The sequence below is a fragment of the Ambystoma mexicanum genome, chromosome 4p (assembly GCF_040938575.1).
Source record: "Ambystoma mexicanum isolate Mex_15411 chromosome 4p, UKY_AmexF1_1, whole genome shotgun sequence".
In the NCBI taxonomy this organism is placed as follows: domain Eukaryota; kingdom Metazoa; phylum Chordata; class Amphibia; order Caudata; family Ambystomatidae; genus Ambystoma; species Ambystoma mexicanum.
Window position 1 is genome coordinate 151,806,393 of NC_090927.1, and position 23,855 is coordinate 151,830,247.

At 45.9% G+C, this 23,855-nt stretch overlaps 1 protein-coding gene across 1 annotated transcript in view; it reads right to left on the bottom strand.

The window, feature by feature from the left end:
* The window catches only part of LOC138452555 (fucolectin-4-like), a 69,407-nt gene that overhangs the window by 24,408 nt on the left and 21,144 nt on the right, over positions 1–23,855 (bottom strand). The window contains exon 3 of the mRNA XM_069604996.1: positions 5,270–5,567. Within this exon, the coding sequence (XP_069461097.1) occupies positions 5,270–5,567 (298 nt within the window). The remainder of the gene's footprint in view (positions 1–5,269; positions 5,568–23,855) is intronic.

Genomic DNA, 23,855 nt, shown 5'->3' on the forward strand with positions numbered 1-23,855 from the left:
ATAAATACATTAAAGGTTTGTGACGAAGATGTACAAAAATGATTTCCTTTGGCAGAATTTTTGAAACACTTGGAAGAAACAGAAAAAGAGATAAGAATTCAAAACATTTACTACTGCTGATAGGATCAAGGGTTTAAAAAAAGAATCTCAACCATCTATATCCTTCCCATGTACAGATAAGAAATACAAACCCGATCTTTCACAGTATCAGTAAAGTAATCACAAAGTGAGATTTAGAGGAACCTCCTACAGCTCTGGACGTGATACCATAAACGCTGGACAAGATGCAGCTCTGGGCTCTTGAAATGCTCCAGTGGGATCCGGCAATTGGCATGGACAAAGAAATTGGAAAAGAGGAGGAAGACAGTTTAAAAGATCTAATACTTGACTGGAAAAATGTTTTTTTTGACAAAGGCCGGGGATGGATTGTGGAGATAACAGAATGTATATGACAACTAAGAGATTCAACCGCAGAACTTTGTATAATGATAAAATAATGACTACACCAGGAGGTACACAATGGTAGGCTCTCTAATCAGGAAGCGTATTTTCTTGTACAACCCAACCCCAGAACAGCAATTTTGTATACTCTTCCAAAAATACATAAGCATTCCCAGAACTCCCCAGGAACCCTTGTCTAAATTTGAAGATATGTTTCTGAAAAGATTATTCCTAGTATGAGATTATATAAGAAAGACAACAATATGACCGAAGGCATTCCATCTGATGAATCAAAAGTGATTAATAACATGAAGCATTGAATCATTATATACAATTTTGGGAAGGGAATGGCCCCATTCCACCCCCGGAAGGCGCTTTAGGGTAGGGCGAGTCCCATTGGAAGACCTGTGATACACCGGGGGGAGTTCTAAGGGCCCCTACACAATGATAATATTATACTAAATATAGATGTGACATTTTTGTAGCCAGAATCGAAGCATGGGGCCTGCACGGCCATGCAGTATTATTTCGAGTCTGAAGGGGAAATCTGAACAGGCCCAAGCATTGATGAGAGAGGCCCACACTGCCAACTTCCACAGAAACCCCCCTAGGTTCTAAAACTGTTGTCAATATGTTTATCCCGAGAAAGAATGTGCCCTGCAGGGCCACGAGACAGTGCTAGGCGCCTCGGTGCACGTGTTATCACAAACAGGCCAGAGCAGGCCTCCAACCCCCACCCAGCCAATTTACGAGTTATAGCCCCTACAACTTCCCCAGTCCCAAGATCCCTGAATTCCGAAGATACCAGCTGACCCCAGACCACAGACCATAACCCACTCAGCCATAAAAGATCTAAGAGAATGGCCACCCTACCTTTATTTTATAATGACATGATTTGTAATGCGAGGTACAGGGAGGGATAAATTATAGTTAAAAAGTGAGGGTGGAAGCCTTGGAAGCCGGACGACGCGACTGGGTTGAGTGAAATGTGTGTGGGTCAGAGCGACCTCAAGAATCTCCCTGTATCAGCCTATGTTCATTTATTTATTTATTTGCATTTATAAAGCGCGCAGGCAGCCCTCTGGCTCATGCGAGGTGCCCTGTATAATGATAGAGTAGTATTGTTAGAAATTGTATCTAATTGATTCTTTGACCTTGGTTCCCTGGAGACGATGAGCCCAGCCGACCCCACGTGATGGAACATGGGCGGGCGGGGCTGGAACCAATGGCCTGGTGTCCCCAATGGAGTAGGCTGACCATGTATAGGGTCGCACCAACCAGCTGCATGGGTTGTTTTGTATATGAATGACGCTGTGTCCCCTTTTAAGTTTCTGCTTGCACCCTTTTTGCTCAGAACGTTCCTTGGTGGCAGAGTCCTTTGCTGGCACATCTATTTTGTAGAAATTAAACTTGCTATCCTTGCAAGAGTTTATTGGGCCTAGCAGGTTGTATTTTTTCTGGTGTGAGCATTTGGGGGCTGGCCTTCAACATGCATCAGACAAGAAAAGGCTATGGACGTAATTTAACACACTCTAGAAGCCTCCCATCAGGGACTTAATAGAGAAGTATGTGAGTGAATACATTATTTGGTGTACTGAACAGACTTGACAAAAAATGTCTAACGATTTGAAAAACAACTTTATCATCAGATAAGAGGTTCTTTTATGTGGTTCCTAGTCACCCCTAACATTGATGACTTCTACGATGAGACATTCAAAAATATGTGTAGATAATACATGTTTTCAACATGTACTACAATGGAAGTGCTACACTGACGATTTTCAGATTTGCTGGGATGGCTCTACTGAAAACGCCCATGAGTTTATAGATTAATTAACACTAGAAATCCATCATTGATGTTTACCTCTCATTTTGTCAAGATCAGTAGAATTTGCAGATATTTGTATCTATGTAAAAGAAGGTACAATTAGGTATGTCCTTACTCAAAACCAATGACAAAAAAACTCTCTACTTGATTATCACGAATCCAACCATGATTCCTCAACGATAATTTACCTTACGGACATTTCTTCAGATTACCACCAAATAGTAGTGAAAAAGAAAAATGTGTTGGACATGCCAAAGTCATTATGAAGAAACTACAAGAAAGAAACTACCCAAAGGAATTGGTGTGAAAATGTTTCAAACGGCCCTCAAGTAATAATCGTGAGGCACTATTGAAACAGCCCAAAAGAAACACTCATTCTGATTGCATAGTATGTGTGAATATGTATTAAAACCTTTCTAATAAAATAAAAAGTATAATCCTGAAAAATGTGGGGATCTTGCATCTTGAAGTCAGGACCATCAAAATTACAGAAAACATTATGTGCATTCAGACAGAGTTCTAAAAGTAGAGAATTTCTTGTTCACACAGATCTAAGATCAGAGCGAGTTCAGAGATGTCCTACTACTACCGAAATGTGCAGCTTTCCAGGTCCATTTGGCAATTATCCTTGTGGTAATTATCTAGTGAGAAAGCATAAGGGGGAACATTATTATTTATATGCTTTATTTGACCTTATTTTTCATACATAGTTGTAAGTGGGTGTGGTGATTTGGACAATATTTTTTTAAGTTTAACGTGTTTTTTCGGAGGGGGTCATAATATGATTTCAACAGGAAGGATATACTACGTATCCCTCTTGTGAGTAATTGTTTACACACTTGACTGAAAATTTGTTTGTGTTGTTTGGGCTTCTAGTTATACCAAATCGGGGTTGCAGGATTGGTAGGCACAATAGTAGCTTGCACTGTTTTATTGTTTATCACAATTTAAAGACTGGAGACTTTTAATTGAGAAGTACTACAGGAGAGAGATCAACATACTCTGAAGAAGGTAAGGCATTATTAAAGGCATTAAAAAATATCTGCACCTCTACATAAGCCAATACGTTTCCTTATGTCACTCTACTAATTAATGCCATTATCTTGATTTTGACTAAAATTGAATGTCTTAGCATTTATATGTTATTGAACAGTGCGGGCTACGATTTATGTATTGTTAACTTGATGTATCTTTGCCCCCCTACACTGGAACTCCCCCTCTCTATCTGCTCCATTACCTCCTACTCCTCCTTCCGTGCCTCCTTAAAATCTCTTCTCCTTTCCCCGTCCTGATTTTCTTCTTCACTTCCCTTTCACTTTTCCCTCACCCCCCTCTCACACTTCCCTTGCTCATTTGAAATTCTATCTTATTCCATCTCCTCCCTTATCTCCCCCTCTCTCCTCCACCCTCCTTCATCGTTCTTTATCCTAGGAAAATTGTTCTACTTACTGTTTTTTAAAGGCTTGTCTCATGATTGCAAATATGCTTCTGGTTTATATATGCTATGTATTCTTGTTGTTATATTGTAAAGCTATATAAACTTAATACAAATACAAACTTCGGTTCACATGGATACAGTGGTGTGTCCCCAACACTAAATAGCCACGCTGCAGTTCTAATTCTACAGTCCTCACACATCATTTTGGAATAATTGCAGATGCCATTTTCAATTGGCTAGATTTTAAACTCTGGATTATTGTCCTGGCTAGCCTGTCCTACCTACTTGATACATGTTGGTTTCTTTGAGTTTTGGCTCTGCTAGTCTCTGTCCTTCGGTACACACAATGTTTGGCTGTGCTAGCCTTGGTACCCTGGCTTTCCCACAGCTCTGGCCCCATGGGTCGACCTTCCATCCCTTGACACTCATTCCAGCCTCTTGGCCAATACTGGATTTCAAATGGGGACTTTACTTTCCACCTCAGGCTTCCTTCCACTTTTCTCATTCCTCTGTCCTAAATGTTTTTTCCTCAGGGCCTCCTCTCACACAATCCTTTTCTCTCATTACTTCGTCATCCTTATCTTGCCTTCCTTCAATGCCTTCCTTTCCCTTATCTCACTTCCTTACTGCTTGCTCACTCTCTTTTATGCTGCCAATCTATCTCTAATCACCAAGGGCTGAGGCTGGCACCTTTTTAAACAGTGTCTTCTTGTGAGTATATGAATGATGGCATCAGTGGAGTGTGGTTTATAAGCATAACCTTTAGATTGATTATCCTTGCTAAGCCCCGGCCCAATCCATGTTTGGTGTTTTATTTTCAGGCATTTGTTAAGCTGACCATGGCTCCATGGGCTGATGCTGTAAACTGTGGGCCCACCTTTTTTAGAACTATCCTGTCACAGTTGCCACCCGATTCTGCCAAGGCGTCCTTTATTCTGCGTGTGTGGCATCCTCTCCTTCTGATCTGTTTGTAGCATCTATATACTCTGCGACACCTGCGCACATGGGGAAAGTTGGCCCTCCCAATCAACTCTCCGGGATGCTTGCTTGTGCACATCTCTTATCTTCGTTCGTGCATGGAGGTAATTACTTTTCAAGCACCTCTCAAACTCACAGAGCATGCAGGTGGCCTGATAACAGAGGCTAGGGAGTGGGGGAGAGACCCTGGGGGTTCCTCGATATACCATTTCTCTGGTTTGGCATTGTGTCGCAGGTGGTCTTTCCAAACCTCTAGAGTCCCTCACACCCAATTCTTCAACCACAATAATGCAACTTCATCTCACACACACCCCCACACTAGTGGATTTCTGATAGTCATATAACATGGAATAGTTTTGCTTTCACAAATTAGTTAAACTGTGAATCAAATGAAGGTGCACAACTGAGAAGCAGGTGGTGAAATTAGATAAGTGCTCTACAACCTTCAAATGACTGGGGTTACTTGCAAAGTCTTAATTTAAAGGTAACTTATTTTTTTCTAAAATGTATGCTCGCAATTGCACTCTTATATTGTCTGTAAAATACTTTTTAAGGACAAGCTTAAGTGACATTTTTGTCGTTACCTGGGATTGTTGTTGCCATTATTTGCCAAGGAGTTACCAATGAGGAGTTCCGCTCCGTTCATCCGTTGTGGTTCAGATACTGTGTTTGTAATGGTCACATACTGAATCTTATGGGGTGTTCTTAAATCAACCCTCCACCAAGGAGACATTTCTCTTTCTGTATGAGTGCAGGATCCCTTATGAAAATTTGAATTTTGATTCCCATCGATGGCGTTGGTGGCATGTCCAATGTAACCCACACTTGCACTCGAATGGCTGCTTGACATAGTTGCACGACCACCCAGTGCAACATTTTCTACTGAAAAAAGAGAAAAGATCCGTTCACAGTATGATCAGCAACGGAACACCATACTAACAAGAGTGCATGTGTATTGTTCCCATATTCACATTGCCATCACCATAAACCTTTGCTTTTGGTTAAAAGAAATCCTTTACAAAAATGTAAATTAATAACTTTGCATAAAACACTGTATTGACACATCCACAACATTAAACATTTCTAAAATGTTGTCAGCCTACTTCTCGCCTAACGCTGCTAAATGGATGGCCTCTTTTCAGGCGAATAGAACTTTGCGCGACTTCGCAGGTGATGCTGCTGCTCATCCCATGCCCATATCCTGCGGAGTACCCCAAGGTTCGTGGTTCCCCCCCACACTGTACAATGTGTACACCAAGCCGCTGTCTGACAATCTCGAATTTTTGTACACCAATTACGATGATGACACGCACATTCTCATCCCCCCTCTCTGACGACCACCACCAGGACACTCATAAAGTGAACACATTCTACAAAACTATCCACAGCCTCTGTCTCATCGACGAAAAAAACAGAGCTGCTCATCGTTGGCCCACCTGTCTAAACTCAGCCATGCCTAAAAAAGTCTTCACAGTTGAAAGCCGCACCATCCCAATCACCACTTCAATAAAAACTCTCGGCGTGTACCTAGATTCATGTCTAAGTATGTCACGACAGGTCAATCACATTGCTTCGTCTTCTGGCTACGCCACCAAGCTCCTTAATTCAAGCAAGCCCTTTTTCTCAACCAAGAACCGGCTCAAGGTAGCCCATGGGCAAATTTGACCAAATCTCAGAAGCCAGGAAATCTGCCCACTGGCTCCCAGTTAAGGACCGAATCACGTTCAAGATCCTGTCCATTGCCCACTGGTGCCTGTCTAATGAGGCCCCAGCCTACCTCACTCAGAAATCAAGAAACACTCCCCGGCAAGGCCCACACGCACCAACTCCTCATCCCGAGATTCAAGCGCAAAAGTTGCCAGCTTCCCTATCCAGGCTGCCGTCCTCTGAAATGATCTCCCACCCCTGTTGCATAATGACCCATCCTGCAACATCTTCAGAAAAAAGCTTAAACCCCACCTATTCAACTAATGTGCCCCTTTTACCTGTTCCCCCTGTTTTCTGCAACTTCTGCACCCATGTAACAAGCGCCTAGATACCCATAGGCTTTGCACGCTTGTATAAATGTTAAAATAAATAAATGTTTTATGCTGCACCCACAATATTTGCCAGCAGTGCCACTGTAAAACACATTCATGCTGCCTGTGTGCCCCCAGCATCTCTGCCATATACAATGGGCCTCATTATGAGTTTGGCAGTAGTTCAGTAATAAATCCACCAAAATATCACCAAACGGAATTACTGTTACCGCCACTTGGTCCTGTGGATTTACTGCAGGACTATAAGTGGTGGTAGGTGGTATAACACTTCATTTCTGGACTCAATGGGAATTTTGGCAGAATTAATGCTGGCGGTAATTTTGCCAATTTTGCCATGTTTTGGCAGTAAGGTTTTGCTGGAGGAAAATTCTCCATTTTACCAGCAAACCTATAGTACGGCGTTGCGGTAACAGAATTAATGACATTTATACTACACCACCGTACTCTTAGTGAGACCCAATGTCTTTCTGTAAAATAGCTGCATGTATCAACAGAATCCTTAAATTTGTGAAAGCCCTTAACAGATATACTACAGACGATGTGTACTCAAGTCATCTGGGCAGGTCTACTAATGATAAATCCCGGCGCGGGCCTAGAGTCTGCAGTCCAGTGGTTACATTCTCTGGAATTAGGGTATCTTGATCATAAATACAGCTTCCTAGTTGCACACATTGTTTGATCCTGGCTAAACTATTTATTTACTTGAAATGATTTTCACAGCTAGTTAACGTGGGGCGCACAGTCCAACAACCTAACTGCTACAAGGACCTGCGGGCGGTCTGCGGGAGCTGCAACATTGAGTGTACAACTCCAAGCCCCTTTGGAGTTACCAGGATGGAATGAATATGCAGTAGGGATGTGATGTTATGGGATCTCTTTATCTTATGGGAGGCACTGTATTGTGTTGTACTGTGATGCTATGCTGAGCTGCATTATGCTGTGCTACAGTGTTGTGATGTTATATTAGAGAACTTTCATGTTAGGTTATGGTTATGTCATTGGAGTGGGCCAGTGTTTTGATAAACTATTTTAAAATGTAGGGGGGCATGGTGTGTGGGAGTGACTGTTAGGGAGAATTCTCATTTCATGGCTATTTTCCCTTACCTAGTGAGTCCCTCAGCAGCTTTGCTGGATCTCTGGAGTTGTTTCTTTTCCACTTGGTAAGAGTGTGAGCTTTTCACCACTCTTACTTGTATTTTGCTATGTGTTTTTACCTGTTTTTGTGATTGTGGGCTCTGGAGTACACCACTTCAGTAGCCCCCTTCTTTTGTGTGTGTCACACAGCACCTTCTGTGCAGTGGCACAGGGTTGTCGTTCAGACTTCCCACCGACTCCATTTCTGAGGTGACTACTGCCCCCAGAAAAGGGTAAAGTTACCATTAACTTTACTTAGTCAAAACTAACCACAGATCCAGTACACCCCGTCTTACATGGAGTACTGGAAGGGTTAACTCTTAACTCTTTTTATCTGTACCTCCTAGAGCATTGTTACGCTCTTTTAACATTTAGACATGGCTGGTGGCAGTGGTATCTACCCTAAATTTCTACCACGGTTATCTTATATAACCGTGGTAACATTGTAGGCTATTGTGTTAGCCTCAAACTTAAACCCGCTTGACCAAATCCTTTTTCGTTTGGCTCCGGTGCGGTTTATTCGCCATTTCTTTTTGTTAAACTCCTTCTTGTGTTTTACTTTGCGCAGCAAACTAGGTTTGCCTTCTTTGTTCACTGTCTTTTGGCGGGCTGCTACCTAGAAGCCCTCCTCAAGGCGCCTGGGTGTCTAGGTGGGCTGAATGTGAGGGAGGGGTGTAGTCACCCCCTGCAGAGGGTATCCTAGGAAACCCAAGTCACACTTCGTCTTGATTGGCCACGGTGGTTCAACGGGCTGGACAACCCCCCTGCTGGGTGATTGACAGCCAGGCTGTGTGAATGGGGGTTTTGCACATAAAAGGCAGGTCTCTTGGGCTAAAAGTCAGAGAGTCGCCACTGGAACTACAAGGAACCGAAGAGAAGTGGAGAGAAGAACGGCTGCTGCAACTACCCCATCCCGGTTGAGCCCTGCTGCAGTCCTGAGCTATCTACCCTTCAACGACTAAGAGGAGATCCAGTCCGGAGTCTTCTTCCCTTGAGCCTGGTGGGTATAACCAGCTCATCTTCCACAGCCAGAGGATCCTCTTCTTTGGTCGAAATCGCTGCACACAGCTGTAGTGGTCCGGATAGCCATTTGAAGAGCCTCTCCTGTTTTTAAGGAGCGCACCTTTCATTCGTTGTCGCTGCTGCTGGCTTCATCCCTGTGTGGTGCAGACCCCCTTAAGACGTCCTCCTTCAAAACAAAGCTCCAGGAATCGTGGGTCTGCGGGAAACCAACAGGAACAACTGCCAGGGCACCAGCTGCACCATTGGAATAAGGTACTGTGTTCTGCTTGAGGAAACTGGGTGAACCCCTTTTCTTCATTTCCAAGGCTTGTCTTCCCTCCTTCTTATAACCTTTGCTTCCGAACATTGACAATATCGAAGTACTCTTGGCTATGTTGAATTGTGAACTATCTGACTGTGTGATCTTCGGCAACAGGCCCCCGGTGTCACTTGACCCTGGCTCCGGCCCTTTGACTTTTGAACTCTTGTCTATGAGTGTTTCTCGATTCTGTCTGCCTAACCAAAATATTGCCTGTGATTTTTGCCTCCATCTCCCTCTGAGTATCTCAGGTGCTAAATGTGTTTTTGCCCCGGTAGCATTTCATGTCGAGGATACGCGTTTATTTAGTAGACCGAACAGTCAAAAAGTGATCGCAATCGTATTCACGGTAACGTGTTTTGTTCATAACCCCGGTTCATTCAAACACAGGGTACTTACCTTGAGACATACTGTACAAAGTGAATTGGTTAGTTGTAGTATATTCGACGTGTGGTTTTGTTTTTAACTTTAATAGAAGTGTTGTGTTTATAACGAATGGTTTAAAAATAAATGTACTTATATTTTTCTACCTGAAACCTTGAGTCAATGTTTGCTTGAGTCAAAGTAATTATGGTCCCTTTGTGTAATCTCTGATACTGCTCATATACTCTTGAGATAAGCCTGGCTTCTCTGCCACTGCTACCACTCTGACATAGTAGTACAGGCTTGTACCAAAGGTAAAACTTGTATTGCCACCTGTGGTCTTAATTGTGTGTAGTGGTCCCTAAGGGCATTGCACAGGATTCTGCCTAACAGTGACTTCCTGCTAGCCTCTGCAACTTTGGGTATTGTGAGAAACCTGAAGGTATCTCGCCCGCTAGTCCCTGGGGATCTGTCATCCAGGTGGCCAGGACACGGCCATCGCTATTGGATCCAGTTCCTGGGGGTGGACCAGTGCGGGAGGATCACCTGGATGGGGAGTCTTCGGGAAGTGGGAGTGGGACACCGGATGGTGAGACACAGTATCCCCTTCCCTGTAACACCTCTTCCCCTTTCTATCAGGTAGGATTATTATTATTTTTTTAAATTTTATTCACATTTTTAGATCGCACGTCAGCCCGGAATACTTAGGAACTCCCCCATCCTCCATTTCCGACATAAACACTTTCTCACGGACAGCTCACCGTGAGCGAAAACAGACTAACACCAGAGCTAAAACGGACTAACACCAGAGCTGTATACCTGACATGTCCCAATACAATGATCAGGCAAGGTCAGGCAATTACTGATCATTACTCACACCTGACTTCCATCACATCTCCCCACACGGATAAAAGGTGGAGCACGAAAGCACACTCTGAGTAAGGCAAAGCACACGAGGAAGCAGCAGTTACAAGATGGCAGTTTAATACGAGGAGAAAGACGGCGAGACCGGAGAGGGTTGAACGGAGGGAAGTGCCTTTGACCTTTTAAGACCGTTACTTTCATGAACCTTGGGAAATAAGAATACTTAGACCGGGGACTAAAGCTGAAGAAACCTGCATTTTGTGTCGGAGGTAGCCGGGGCTCTCCCGCATCGATAACCAAGGCGGGGAGGAACGGTTGCCGTTGTGGTACTGTCCTTGGCTCCCACAACAAAGCAGCGCCAGTAAAGACAGCACAGCCGGTGAGTCAGAGAGACTGATTCCAGACCAGCCTGTGTTAGAACCAGGTGCAAGCAACAACATTGTATGAAGAAATCTAAAGAGAACTATGTGTGAAAAGTATGTAATGAGCAACACAAATATAATTGAAAATCAGAAGAGTGACTGAACTTTGGAGGCCAAGAAAGATACCGTAGTCAGAGTGGCCCGGCGCCACGTGGGTGCTCATTCGAAGGTCTCTGTTAGGTATCCAACTGGTTGGCAACTGAGGAAAAGGAATTTAATGCAAACTGAAATTGGCCCAAGCCTGGCTGTGGGAGACTATTGTGTAAGAGGAAGGATCTGAGGGTGAACCGTGAGTCACCCAAGAAAGAATATTCTGTGAACATTGTAAAAAGGGGGATCTGAGCCCAGAAGTAGGGGATCCACAGTAACGGTTGTGATATAAAGAGGGATCTGAGCCGAGCTGAGGGGGGATTCAGGGTGAATCACTTGAATTGAGTACTTATAAGAGGAAAGGAACTTTGTGTTTTGTTTTGGTACATCAGGCCCTCTGAATCAAGAGACTTTGATAAGTAAAGAGACTTGGGCACAGAAGGCCCTGATGCTGGTAATGGAACTGTATCCTTGTGCCGTAGAATCCAGAGTGTGTGCTTTGCTCGAGTTAACCACTTTGTCCCGTGCTGAAAACGTGGGGAAGTGAGGCCAATGGCCTGAACATTCTGACATATCATTTTGTGAACACTTCTTTCTTTTTCATGAACACTACCCAACACTATTTGTATTTAACGGTAAGAAGTGGCAATCGTTTTTATTAGTATAATCCCTTTTACTTTGACTCCACTCCACTAGGACTGCGTTATTATTATTTGATGGTCATAGCTAGCTCCCATCTGTAGATTTAGGATTAGATAGGCGTTTATCACACCATTGTTGAAGTTCAATAAACACCCTTGAACTGTGGTCACTTGTGTCTGTCTTACTGTTGACACCATGCCTTCCTTACAGTATGCAAGCACAAAGAAGTTCTGCCTTACCCACATAGATGCCACTTGCATGAGCTCCAGCTTTGACTACATCTTACTTCTGGTCTCTAGGCTGCATGCTTTAATGCAGCAGCAGGGCCTTTGCATACCTATTCCCACGTCATCCATGTTGGCGCCCACACTTTGGCACCAGCCATAGCTGGCTGGATACATCACTTGCACAGGCAATGATAGAGAACATCAACACAGCACTGATATTCCCAAAGCCTGTCAGAAGGTCCACTCTGTGTGCAAACAGCTAAACCTGACAGCTGCACAAAAGCAACATCACCCCTGTATCCCAGCAAAACGATCCAGCATACTCTCTTGACTCATGGCCTTCATGTGTGCGTGTCTGGGTGATTCTGTGGTTCTCATCCAGTCTAACTGCGTGTGAGTGTGTGCGTGTGTGTTTGTGTGTGAATGAGAGAGAGGGGTTGTTATCTTTTCTGTGTGTCATCTTGTGTGTGCTGTCTGTGATTGCTTGTCAATATGTGTTTCTGGTTCCACTCTCTCCCATACAAACACAAGAAATTAATTGTGGCCAGTCCCCTCATATACTGCTAGGAAACATCAATAAGGATGACTGCTTATGGATCGTTTTCCCCCACTCCTAACCTCCCTTCAATTCAATTCAGCAGGCATGGACCTACAGCCCAGTCGCAGGGTATGATGACAAGTAACCTTCTGTAGGGCCAGCATTCACACATATCTATCTTGACAGAGCATTTACATTTCTGATTAATTGAGTGCCTGTCAGATACCAGTTTTGTTCAGGGTCCAGAAATATGCTGCTATCTTGTCACCTCAACAACAATTGAATGCCATTACAGTAATTAAAGAGGTAATAAACAGCAAATAACCACATTCAGCACTGAACATTTTGAAAAAGTAAGCATTCTCAGTGTTTCGTTGACTTCAGAAATGTATTTTACACCCTGTGCATGCATTAAGTAAACATTGCATATTATCTAAGGCCCCAGAAGCCAAGGCACAAAAGGTTACACACAAAAGAGCTACGTGCTGTGCGTCAGGCTTCTGGGGTCATAGTATCTAGACTGTGGGAAGGAGGGAGCCCATGCCAGAGCCCGCCAGATGGCAGGACAGGAACCTGGAGGGCCGGGCCTCCTCTTTGATCTCTTTGTCAGGGCAGGTAACATCCTCTGTCCCGAGACAGCTGCACATCAGGCAGTTGTCCTGGGCCCAGACCTCAAAGGAGCACACCCATTCAAAAGGAGTAGCCTCATGCCAAGGTGCTGCATCTCTAGAGGCCTTTGTTCTTAGTGCGAAGGAAAGAGGGTGGGATTATGATAGGCAGGAGTGCTCTGATCAATGGAAGGAGACTTCCACCATTTTGTTTCTCTCTGTCTCTCTCCCTTTCCTGTCCCCTGCACTTCCTCTAGAGCAAAGCACTTTGGGTGTGACATCAGAAATGCAAAGTCCACTCCATTCAAGAGCAGGCATTGGTCCACTAAAGCAGGCTACCTTTAATCCAATCACCTGGGGACTTTAGCCTTTTAAAAGACCCACCCCTTCTTCAGATTCTTTCAGATCCTCTTGGATCCCTTAAGGCCGCAGATTCGCTCTGAAGAACTCACCTGACGTTGTGACAAATCACAGGATTCAGTCACTTCTGCCAAGGGGGGAGCCTTTCCTTGTGAGGCTAGGGAGGTGAGCACGCTACGCGATACCCTCCCTAGGGGTAGAGGCAAGTGGGACCTCACCGAGAGACACTCACTCATGGACCAACAATAACACCCAGGCTTCAGAAGGGCCAAGAATATCAAACCACTGTTTGTTATTGTGTCTTAAAGCCCCTGAGCCAACCTGTAGAACTATCTGGCATCAATACTCTGAAGAAGGAGAGTGAAGGAGTAATACCAATTACTCACCTGTCTGGAATGGAGAATACTGTGAAGAAGAAGAGTGAAGGAGTAATACTGATCACTCATCTGTCTAGGGTTGACAATATTGTGAGGAAGAATATACAAGTGATTGAGAGCATTCGACAGAAAGGAAAAGGGGACTATAATCCTCTGCTGGGGAGAGCTCAGTAAAGTGTAATAAAAAGAAAAGAAGGGACATTGGGCAGAGAGAGAGAAGTATTAACCAACCAGGGGGCGGGGGGCATAGGTTACAAGTTAACAGGGAGATGCCCTAACTTTAACAGTAGTTTTAACACAAACATAGGGCAAAACACATCTGTATCACATTTAGGTTACAGCACCATGATAAATCCAAGAGACCTCTGTGGTCAGGGATGGTGAACAAGGCTGTGATGAAAGACAGAAAGGAAAGAGATTTTTTTAACTATCCCTGCCTGGTCTAAAGTCAATACTAGGTGGCACTGGTGTGCCGCTTATATAATAGAGACAGTAAAAGAAACCAAAGCGATTAACTGTCAAATTATGTTTATAATACATTCAGCCTTGTTCGTCCTGAACCACACTCTTCCTTTTGTTGTGAATGTACTTGGAAGAGAAAAGAATGTTAAAAAAAGAACGTCCACGGTCAAAGATCCAGACATCCAAAGGGTTATATAGTAACCATTGGACTGTCTGTTTAACCCTGGTGGACTTGGGTTAAAAAAAGACACAAAAACACACAAAGACAAACCAATCCCCACTCCCCGTCCTGTGATGAGTTAGCTTGGCGGAGTGTGAGAAAAGTAAAAAGGTTGCTGAAGGAACACGGTAGGCCAAATTGTGCCAAATTGTACCTTCTGTATGTAGCAACCACCGTCGACCGGTTTCAGTGGCACTGGTGTTAATCAGGCCACTTTCATCAGGACAGTCTTCATTTAATAACTGGTTTAATCATTTTTTCAAAAACCAGGTGAAAAAGTCAAAGTCAAGTGGCTTATACTTTACTACTTGGTCGAGAGTGCCATAGACTGGAAAAGCTGGATAAGAGAGAGAGAAGCACCGGAGATATAAATCAGCGTTGTGATGAGACCTGAGCGTAACCGGGAAGTCTTGCGTGCCGAGGGAGGCAACCAGCTGGCGAGCAAGGGAAGCACCGAGTGAGCTGGCAGCAGGAGAGACCAGAGAGAGAGAAACCATAAGGAGCAAAGTAGTTGTGAGCGGAGCGGATGCCCAGGAAACAAAAGAGTTGGAGAGAATAAGGAAGCCGTCCTGACAAGAGGAAGAAGATTTTCATCTTGCAAACAGGCACGGTGACACCAAGCCCCAGAACAAAAAGTAACAGGGACGGCAAGAGACCCAGGAGGGATTACCAAGATAACGAGTGTCAGAATCCTACTTGTCACAGTGAATGTTAAGAGTTAAAGTCAAGTGAGTTATTACTGGTCCAATCATACTCATACCAGTAATATTGAAGTAGGAAAATTAAGTAAGGCATATCACTGGCTCAATCATACTTGACACAGTGATCCAGAGAAGTGGAATCTCAATGTAAATCATTACTGGTTCAAGCATGCTCGTCCCAGTAATGCTGAAGTAGAAGAATTAAGTGAGAATCACCACTGGCATAATCATACTCGTCCCAGTGACAGTGGAGAGTATAAACCTAGTGAGAATCTTTTTGGAAGAAACCTTTATATTTTAATACCAAGAGGATGTGTCAAGAAACTGAGAAGTTTATCAAGAGTGTCGTTTACCCACCCAGCCAGGAGAGTGTTGTTGAAAAAAAGTTGAGAAACTGGACAGGAAACCAGGAAAGCATTAAGAGTGCCCTGTGCCAAGGGGGGGAGGAAAAGCCTTCCAGGAAGGAAAAGCCAAGGGTTAAAGTCAAGTGCAAAATATTGGGAAACCCTATTTTGGAACTTTGTGAACTGATTAAAGTAGTGACCAGGAACTACTTAAAGATTGACTTTTAAAGTAACCATTGCTGAACAGCAGAGTACAGGAAGAGTACAGGAGAAGGGAGTCTCCTGTACCTTCGTCCTTTTTCAATAGTGTTAGGGACCGAGCAGATTAGAGTTGGACAGAGGGCAGTCATTATTTTGGACACTCACTGATGACTGACAAGCACCTGAGTTAGTTTTGGTTAGGTAGGGAAAACACCTATATTAAGGATAGTGAGGAGTTACTTTACTTTCCCTTTTAAGTTAAATAAAATCAGTAACATGGTTGAACGTAGTCTCTGGGCTTCATAACGAGGTTGGCAGTAACCCACCGGTGCGACCGGTGGGTTGCCGCCAACCCATAACACTGAATCCGGCGCCTGACTTCCCGATGCCACCAGGACATTGCAAGTCCCGGTGGTGCGGGAAGTCATGCGCCGGATTTTGTAACTCCCCATTCCCATGGCGGTCCGGAAACAAGGGTGCCAGTAAGCTTACTGGCACCCTTGTTTCTGTAAAGCCACACTTGTAATGATGCCCTCTGTCATTCCTCTGACCCTCCACACTTTCCTTTAAGAAAGTGGTGCTTTCCAAAGCCCTCATCGTGAGGTAAAGAAGGAGCCATCCAGGACATAAGGAAGACCTGCCCCCTACCCACTCCCACATGATCCAACGTGCTGAACAAAGCTCAAGCCACTCGCATCTACATTTGACACCGGGTCTAACTCTGTCAACCCACCAAGAACTGAACCACGTACTGTTGACTTTGAACTGCCCCCTCGGTCCACTTGGGCCATAGAGACTTGTTATGTTACGATTGCTCCTGGTTTTATCCAAGATATATCCTTTTTGTAGTTAGTGATTTAACTACCACCCCGGCAACTATGTTCAGAGTGCTACTTTCTCCAGTTTGTTGCATCTTTTCTGTTCTTCCTTTGGGGGGAGTTTTTGTACAGTGTGTTCTATTTGTTCTACTTCAGATGGCGTGTTGGATTAAAGTATATATAGAACCTTGATTGGACATTCCCTTTATTGTGGACTGTGATACTGTGCTGTTTGAGTCACTACTGGTTCACCATCACATCACTCTTAAGAGCATAGCCTTCGCTCGGGTTACATTACCACAAAAGGCAAAGGAGGTATATCTCTTAACTGTCTGTTTTACCTTTACAATTGTGTTGTGTTTTGGTTTGTAGAGGTGCGAGGGCTGAGTGGGCCATTTTACCCGTACTCATCCTTGTACTCCTCCATATCAGAATCCAATTCATCACACTGGTGGCAGCGGTGGGTTTTGAAACAGACTGTGCCTATAGCCAAGCCAGCCAAAATAAAAGTGTGGAGTTAATGTTAGTTTTCACTGCTAAGGTATTTTTACAACCACAGGCTTATAATGAAGCTACTGCTGTTAGGTAAGATTTCCACAGAGCTGGTAAATCTTCCTTTCCTGGTTCAACTCCAGAACTTTTTGCTTTTCTAGTGGGATATTTTTCATTAATACCTCAGTGAGTAGGAACCTTTTTCCACACTCACTTCATCTTTAACTCTTTTTATGGGTGTCATTTTTAAGACTCTCCATAGTGTCTTTTTAAAGTTATCATGTCTAACAACTTATTGGCAATAAGTGCCTGTTGTTGCTGGGTTGCCCTAGAGGCTCCGCATTTAACTTTCTTGTGCTAACCTTGAGTGAACTACAGTTCCCATGGGTTGAAAGGAACTTTGGATCCCTTTTACATTTTATTCTGTGAAACCAGCACACCCCACCTTATGTGGAGTCCTGGGGAGATACAATGTATCCCCTTTCACATTTAAACTGTAACAATTCTGTTACAGTGACAAGCTTACCTTTAATGGCTGGTGGCAGTGATACCTTTTACTAATTTGGTGCACCTTTACCTTTACCAAAATGGCTCCTGTCTTCTTTTTCTGCCATTTTAGTGTTTCTTGTCGTTTCTTGTTCCTTCCCCTGACATCCAGGGTGGGAAATTCCTTTGTTTGAGTTTTGTTTTTGGCGGGAGTCCCCTGGACACCCCGCCAGGCTCCAGTCAGTCTGTAAGCACAGGAAGTGGGGGAGGAGTCCAAAACTTCCCCCTCTTTTGTCTTATGCCTTCCTTCAACTGGGCCAAATCCCAGTGGGGGGCTGGCTGTCCTGATTGGACAATAAGACGCCCCTTTCTTGTAAAATGCGGGGAGAGAATGCAGAGGTTGTGTTGTAGTTCCTGACAAATACTGGAAACCTGGAAGTAGATGTCATGTCGACCACTGGAACAGAAAACCGAAGAGGATGTCGAAGGAAAAGCGGCAAGAATGATTTTAAGCGACCGGAGAGCCTGCTGTGTAACCGGAGCCTGCTGCAGCCCTTCCTTCCAATCGACCTGGGGTCTCCGAAAACGACGACCCGAACCCAGAGCCTGGTGAGACCCACTAGACTCAAGACGACCTGCATTTTGAGCAATCCCACGGGTTGCTGCAACCTTGCGTTCTTGCAATACCCCAATACCCTGGGACCTCCAGCCACTGTGCGCTGCATGGTCTTCCGAATTCCGAATCTCGCTGAAACTTCGCGGACATCCTGGTGTATTTCCAGAGACACAAATCGAGTCCAAAAAGTCCCCCCAGAAGAGTGCTGGACCTTTTAAATGACGAGAATTCAACCGCGATTTTCTGTCTTCTTCTGTGCTCCTTGAAAAGGCGCCAAAACTACAGAACCGCATTCAGCCACAAGAGAAATCTGGCCTAGAGCCTTCTTCATCGATCCCTGCTGCAAAGTCCCTTCTGAGGTCTTGTGTTCAGTCTCCAGGACAAGGAATCAACTGACCGGGTATTTGGCTGCAATCCCTGAAGTTCTCCTGCTGCAATCTCTTCTTCATTGCTGAGGTACTGTGTTGGCTTGGGTATATACGTACCTTAAGCCTGTTGGGATTTCTGTGCAGTCCTGGGGTGTTTTCTGTGATTGGGAGGTCCCTCATCGAATGCACCCAGTCCCAATGCTAGAATCCTGCTGGGGTGTCTTCTGTGAAGCCCCTGGACCCTCTTCTAACCCTAGAAGTAAAGTACTCACCTGTTTGCCCAGTTTTCCTAAGGAACTCTGACATTTGCTACTAAAGAACTTATTCTAACATTGCCTGTTGGTCACTAGTCCTAGTGACCCCCCTTCTGCCACTGAGAACACTCATGCTCTAAGGGAAAGACTTTGAAGGGATTGGGACTTCTGCCTAGAAAAGAAATCAAGTGTTTTACTTACTTGTAAAGAGTTGGTGGGTAACTGTAATTCTCAGAGTGAACAGTTACAAAAGTTCTTACTGATCTTGAATGTGTGATGCACTATTCTTAAATGTATCGTTAACATCTTTCCTTCCTTAGCCACTGTTTTGCCAGTCTAAATGAAAGTAGATGTGAAGGTATTTTACTCTCCTGTGATTAGGTTGTGCCTCTTTACAAAAGTAATGTGTTGGTTTCACCAGATTATTCCTGAAGGGTAATTGTATGAGTGTCCTCCAACTGTTGGTATCACCAGGTTAGTCCTGTTAGGGTAACTGTATGAGTGTCTCCCAACTGGGTCTTGCTTCCCCTGACTTGCTGCTAGCCTGTCCTTAATAAGTCTACATTAGGTTGTTGCCTACCTAGAATAACTATTCAGTAAAGTGTGACATTGGGTTTTACTTTCCCCTTCACTGTGAAGTTAAAGTATGTGGGTTTTACTTACCTTGTGTTAGCTGTGTGCCATCCAAAACACGTTACCAGAGTTATTGCTTACCTCAATCTGGGGTTCCCTGATTTCCAAAGCATCTGTAATTGTATATTACATCCTTAGGTTTTACTCACCTGGTATAACTGTGTGTTATGACAAAAGTAGTTATAGGTTTTTACTGCACCTAGAATAAGTGTTTCACTATTCACCAAAAGTATATTGTCCAGTTGACTGTTTATGTGATTTGTTCCAAGAGTCACTGTACAACTGGAAGGGCCTACTGTCCTTGTATCACCAAAAGTAATCTAAAAGTAACCATTGGTCTATAACTCCCAAATAATAGGCTTGACCTATACTAAATGTGTATAACAAGGTTTTGACTTCCCTGTTAGGTGTTCCAAATAAGGTCTATACTTGGGTCTGTGTACTTTCAAGTATAGTGTTTTGTTTTATATTGTGATTTCATATAATGTGTTAGTACTTACTTAACCCCTAGATTTATCTGGGCCTACCTGTATTTAAATAAATCCTTTATTTTTACAATACATAGGGGGTCATTCCGAGGTTGGAGGTAAGTATTGGTTTTTACCGGCATGGCGGAAAGAGCGAGTCCGATCTGGTACCACGCCGCTATTTACAGGCTATTCCGACCTCGCGGGCACGAGCTTTCCGCCATGCCGGTAAATTCCCTAGCGGCATACCGCTAAAGGGCCCGTTAAACCCCTTACCGGCATGAAGCGAGACGTTCTTAACAACATCGCCATCGAAGCTTCGCCGTCCGTAGTTAGCGGTGACCGTAATTTACGGATACCGTAAATTACGGTCACCGCTAATTAACGGATACGGAAATTACGTCATTGCACAGGAACGGGAAGGAGCGCGGCGGCCATCTTTAAAAACACAATCCATTGCCATCCTCTTCATACAGGACCCGGAGGCATATTTGGATCGGAAAAATAGCCATTAGAGACCAGCATCATGCCGAAAGCACTGAAAAAGGGTGCCGCCCGCATAAGGAAGGAGCGCTTTACACAGGACGAGCTCCAGGTACTGGTGGACACTCTGCCCGAACATGCAGAGATAGTATTCAGCAGTGACATGCGTAGGCCCACCGTCGTCAGGAAGAAGGAGATCTGGGACTTGGTTGCACAGAGGGTGAGCGCCGTAGGAAACACCCCCCGCACCACGAAGGACTGCAGGAAACGGTGGGATGACCTCCGTCTCAGGGTGCGGGCCATCCTATCGGTTAACCGAAGTCAGGCCCTGGAGACAGGAGGAGGCCCAGCTTCTCCCATCAAAATGATGCCCTGGGAGGAAATGTGTGCGGACATGATGGGCACAGAAGCCCTAGAAGGGGTTGGCGAAATGGAGTGCGGTGCTCCGTCATCCGCTGATGGAGGTGAGTGTCATGAGTCAAGACAGTAAATGCATTCCTAATGTAAGTCACCGCCAAGGACTGGGCAAGCTGTCACATCATGTTTGGGAAACCCCCCCAATGAAATCATGCCGGAACAAGTGGGACCCAGGCTGATGTCAGGTGCAAGGCTGCAACCCATATTGGCCATACCACACAAAGAGGCTGTCAATGTGAGTCACCACAGTACTCCGCCAACATGAGTGACCCAGACATCTGCATGCATTTTCCATCCACGCCCAGATCACTGTCCCACTCACCACCCAAATGTCAACAAAATGCTGCAATCTCATTGTGATACCATAGGCTTGAAGAAATGCTGACCCCCAAATCATTGCTCATGCCGTCTCACTCTTCCCCCCCACAGGCAGCGGGCATGAAATTGAGGACCAGGAAGCCACCCGGGCCAGTATCTCCAGGGGCAGAGCCAGGGAACACCGTATACCCTCAAGCAGGAAGAAAACACATGCAACACCACCTGCTCCAGCAACCCCCATGGAGGGTGCACAACCCCCACCCGCACCCCTACCCATGCCTGCAGTGCCGCCGGACACATGCCCCACGGTGCACTCTGAGGAGTCCAGTGTGGCAGGGGAGAATGCTGCCATGTGCCTCCTCGATGTGCCATACAGCCCCACATCAATTTCCGTGGCCAACGTGGAGGACCCCAATGACATTGGACATAGCCCAGACACTCCATCATACAGCCAGGTGGCACACCGACTCCGGGGATAGTGACACCCCAGGGCTCACAGGCCAAGGAGTACCACCTGCCTGTCCTGGATCCACTTCCCCTGCAGAAAGTCCCGAAAGGGCTGCAGGCTCAATACCAAGCCTGCCAAGCACATCGGCCACATCGGCCATGGATGCAGTGCGCTCCCAGCACCTCACGGGCCTGATTGAGGAGTTCATCTGGGACAACCGCGAATCAAGGTTGGAGTGGCACAATGACCTCCAGGCTCTGGGCGAGGTGATCACTGCGAGCACAAACCGGCTCTGTGAGGTGCTGGGCCGGATCGCAGATGCCCTGGAGGCAGCACCCCCCAGACCACAGCCCCAGTGGGAGGAACCACCCTCCCAAAGCTCCTCCACGCAGACCAGCCCTGTCCGTCGGTCACTGCGTACATTGCGCCGCCACGACATGGATCCCCCTGGCTCTGGGAGTGCACATTGACCATACTGCCACACACATGTGGCCTATGTTGCACTGATGGGACTATTGCGGGGTTGTTGTGTGGGGAGGTGAAGGGGGGTGAGGGTGTGTGTGGGAGTTGGGGGGGGAGGAAGAGGGGGGTGAGGGTGTGTGTGGGAGTTGGGGGGAAGGGGGAGGGGGGTGAGGGTGTGTGGGAGTTGGGGGGGAGGGAGAGGGGGGTGAAGGTGGAGGTTTTGTTGTACACGTTTGAACATTATTATTCAATACACTGGTTGATCATCCCTAAAAAACAGAGTGGACATTGATCATTGTGCATGTGTCTTTTAATGTCTCACAGTGCATGGTGTACATGTATCCCCACAACCAGTGCCCAATGTCCTGTCATCCTCACACCCTCAGCTGACTTGTGAGTCAGAAATATTATCCAATCAATGATTGCCGCACGGAATGTCCCTCCTGTGCATCGGCACCGTGATGCTGTCCTGCCATTCCTTCCTGCTCCCCCTCATCATCATCTGGTGGTAGCAGTTCCACGTCAGGGGGCAGTGGCACGTTCCGACGGATGCACATGTTGTGCAGCATTACACATGCCATGGTGATCTTGGACACCTTCTCGTGGCTGTAGATGAGTGCCCCACCCGACCGGCTGAGGCAACAAAATCGTGCCTTCAACAGGCCGAAGGTCTGCTCTATCACCACCCGTGTACGGGTATGGGATCTATTGTAGTCCTCCTCGTGCCTGTTCTGTGGGTTGCGGACCGGGGTCATGAGCCACGGCTTCAAAGGGTAGCCAGCATCACCTGCATGAGAGTGGAATGAAGGTAAGTGTTTGTGCATTCATGGAGGAGAATTGTACTAGTCTTACATGGCCGCAGGTGATTACTGGCCATACACACATGTCCCAGGATACAGTCACCCCATTACTGGCCCGGCTATGTGTCATGTGCAATGGAATGATGGAGGGGGTAGCTTCTCCCTGATGGGTCATGGTGTGCACTCACGTCTTGTTGCATGTGCATCGTATATGCATGCAGCAGTGTTGGACTGCATTCATTGATGTCTTGCGCGAGACTTGGTGAAAGGGGGTGTTGGCTGTAGTTGGTAGCATACTCGTCATTCTGCACGGATTCCTACCATGGTGACTTGCAGCAATCCTATGGGGGTGCAGGACCAGTGACACGCTGTAGGATCCCTGTTAGACTCACTTCTATGCACTCCCAGGGATGACTGTCCTGTGTGTTGAGATGCAGGAGTCAGCGACATGGTGCTATTGCACTGCATGGTGCAGGATGCCCCTACGGTGTGTAAGGGCCGCCGATGAGTGGTGCATGTGTTGTGGTATCTGGCCAGGTTTCCTGTTAGTCATGTAGTGTTAGGTGTCGGCTCGAATTCATCACTGTGTGGTTATGTGGTCATGTGCCGTGTCACTTGCCTTGGGGCACAGTGTGCTGTGAGGTGCACATCGTGCACTGGCGTGAATATTCCCACCCAGGTGGAGTATGCATATCCCCCCCCTTTCCCACCCAGGTGGAGTATGCATCCCCCCCCCTTTCCCACCCAGGTGGAGTATGCAGACAACCTACTCACAGCCCCAATGCACTGCCATGGCCCATTCAGGTTACTCACCAAGCAGCCAGGCACGTCGTCCAGCATGTCGCTCCATGTAGCGTGGTAGTGTTGAGTTCCGCAGGACCAAGGAGTCATGAGTTGATCCGGGGTATCGGGCATTGCAATGTGTGATGGCTTTACTGGCATTACAACCCATCTAGACGTTGATGGAGTGGTATTGCTTGCGGTTGCGATACGGCACCTCCATGGCATGCGGGACCACCAATTCAACGTGGGTGCAGTCGAGGGCACCTATGCAATTTGGCATGCCTGCCAGTGCATGGAAGGCAACTTTGGTGTCATATATCTCCTGGGGAGTCCGGGGTAGGGATATGTAGTCCCTTGTGTGGTTGAGGAGGGCATCCAGCACTTGGTTGAGTATCCGGGAAAATATGGGCTG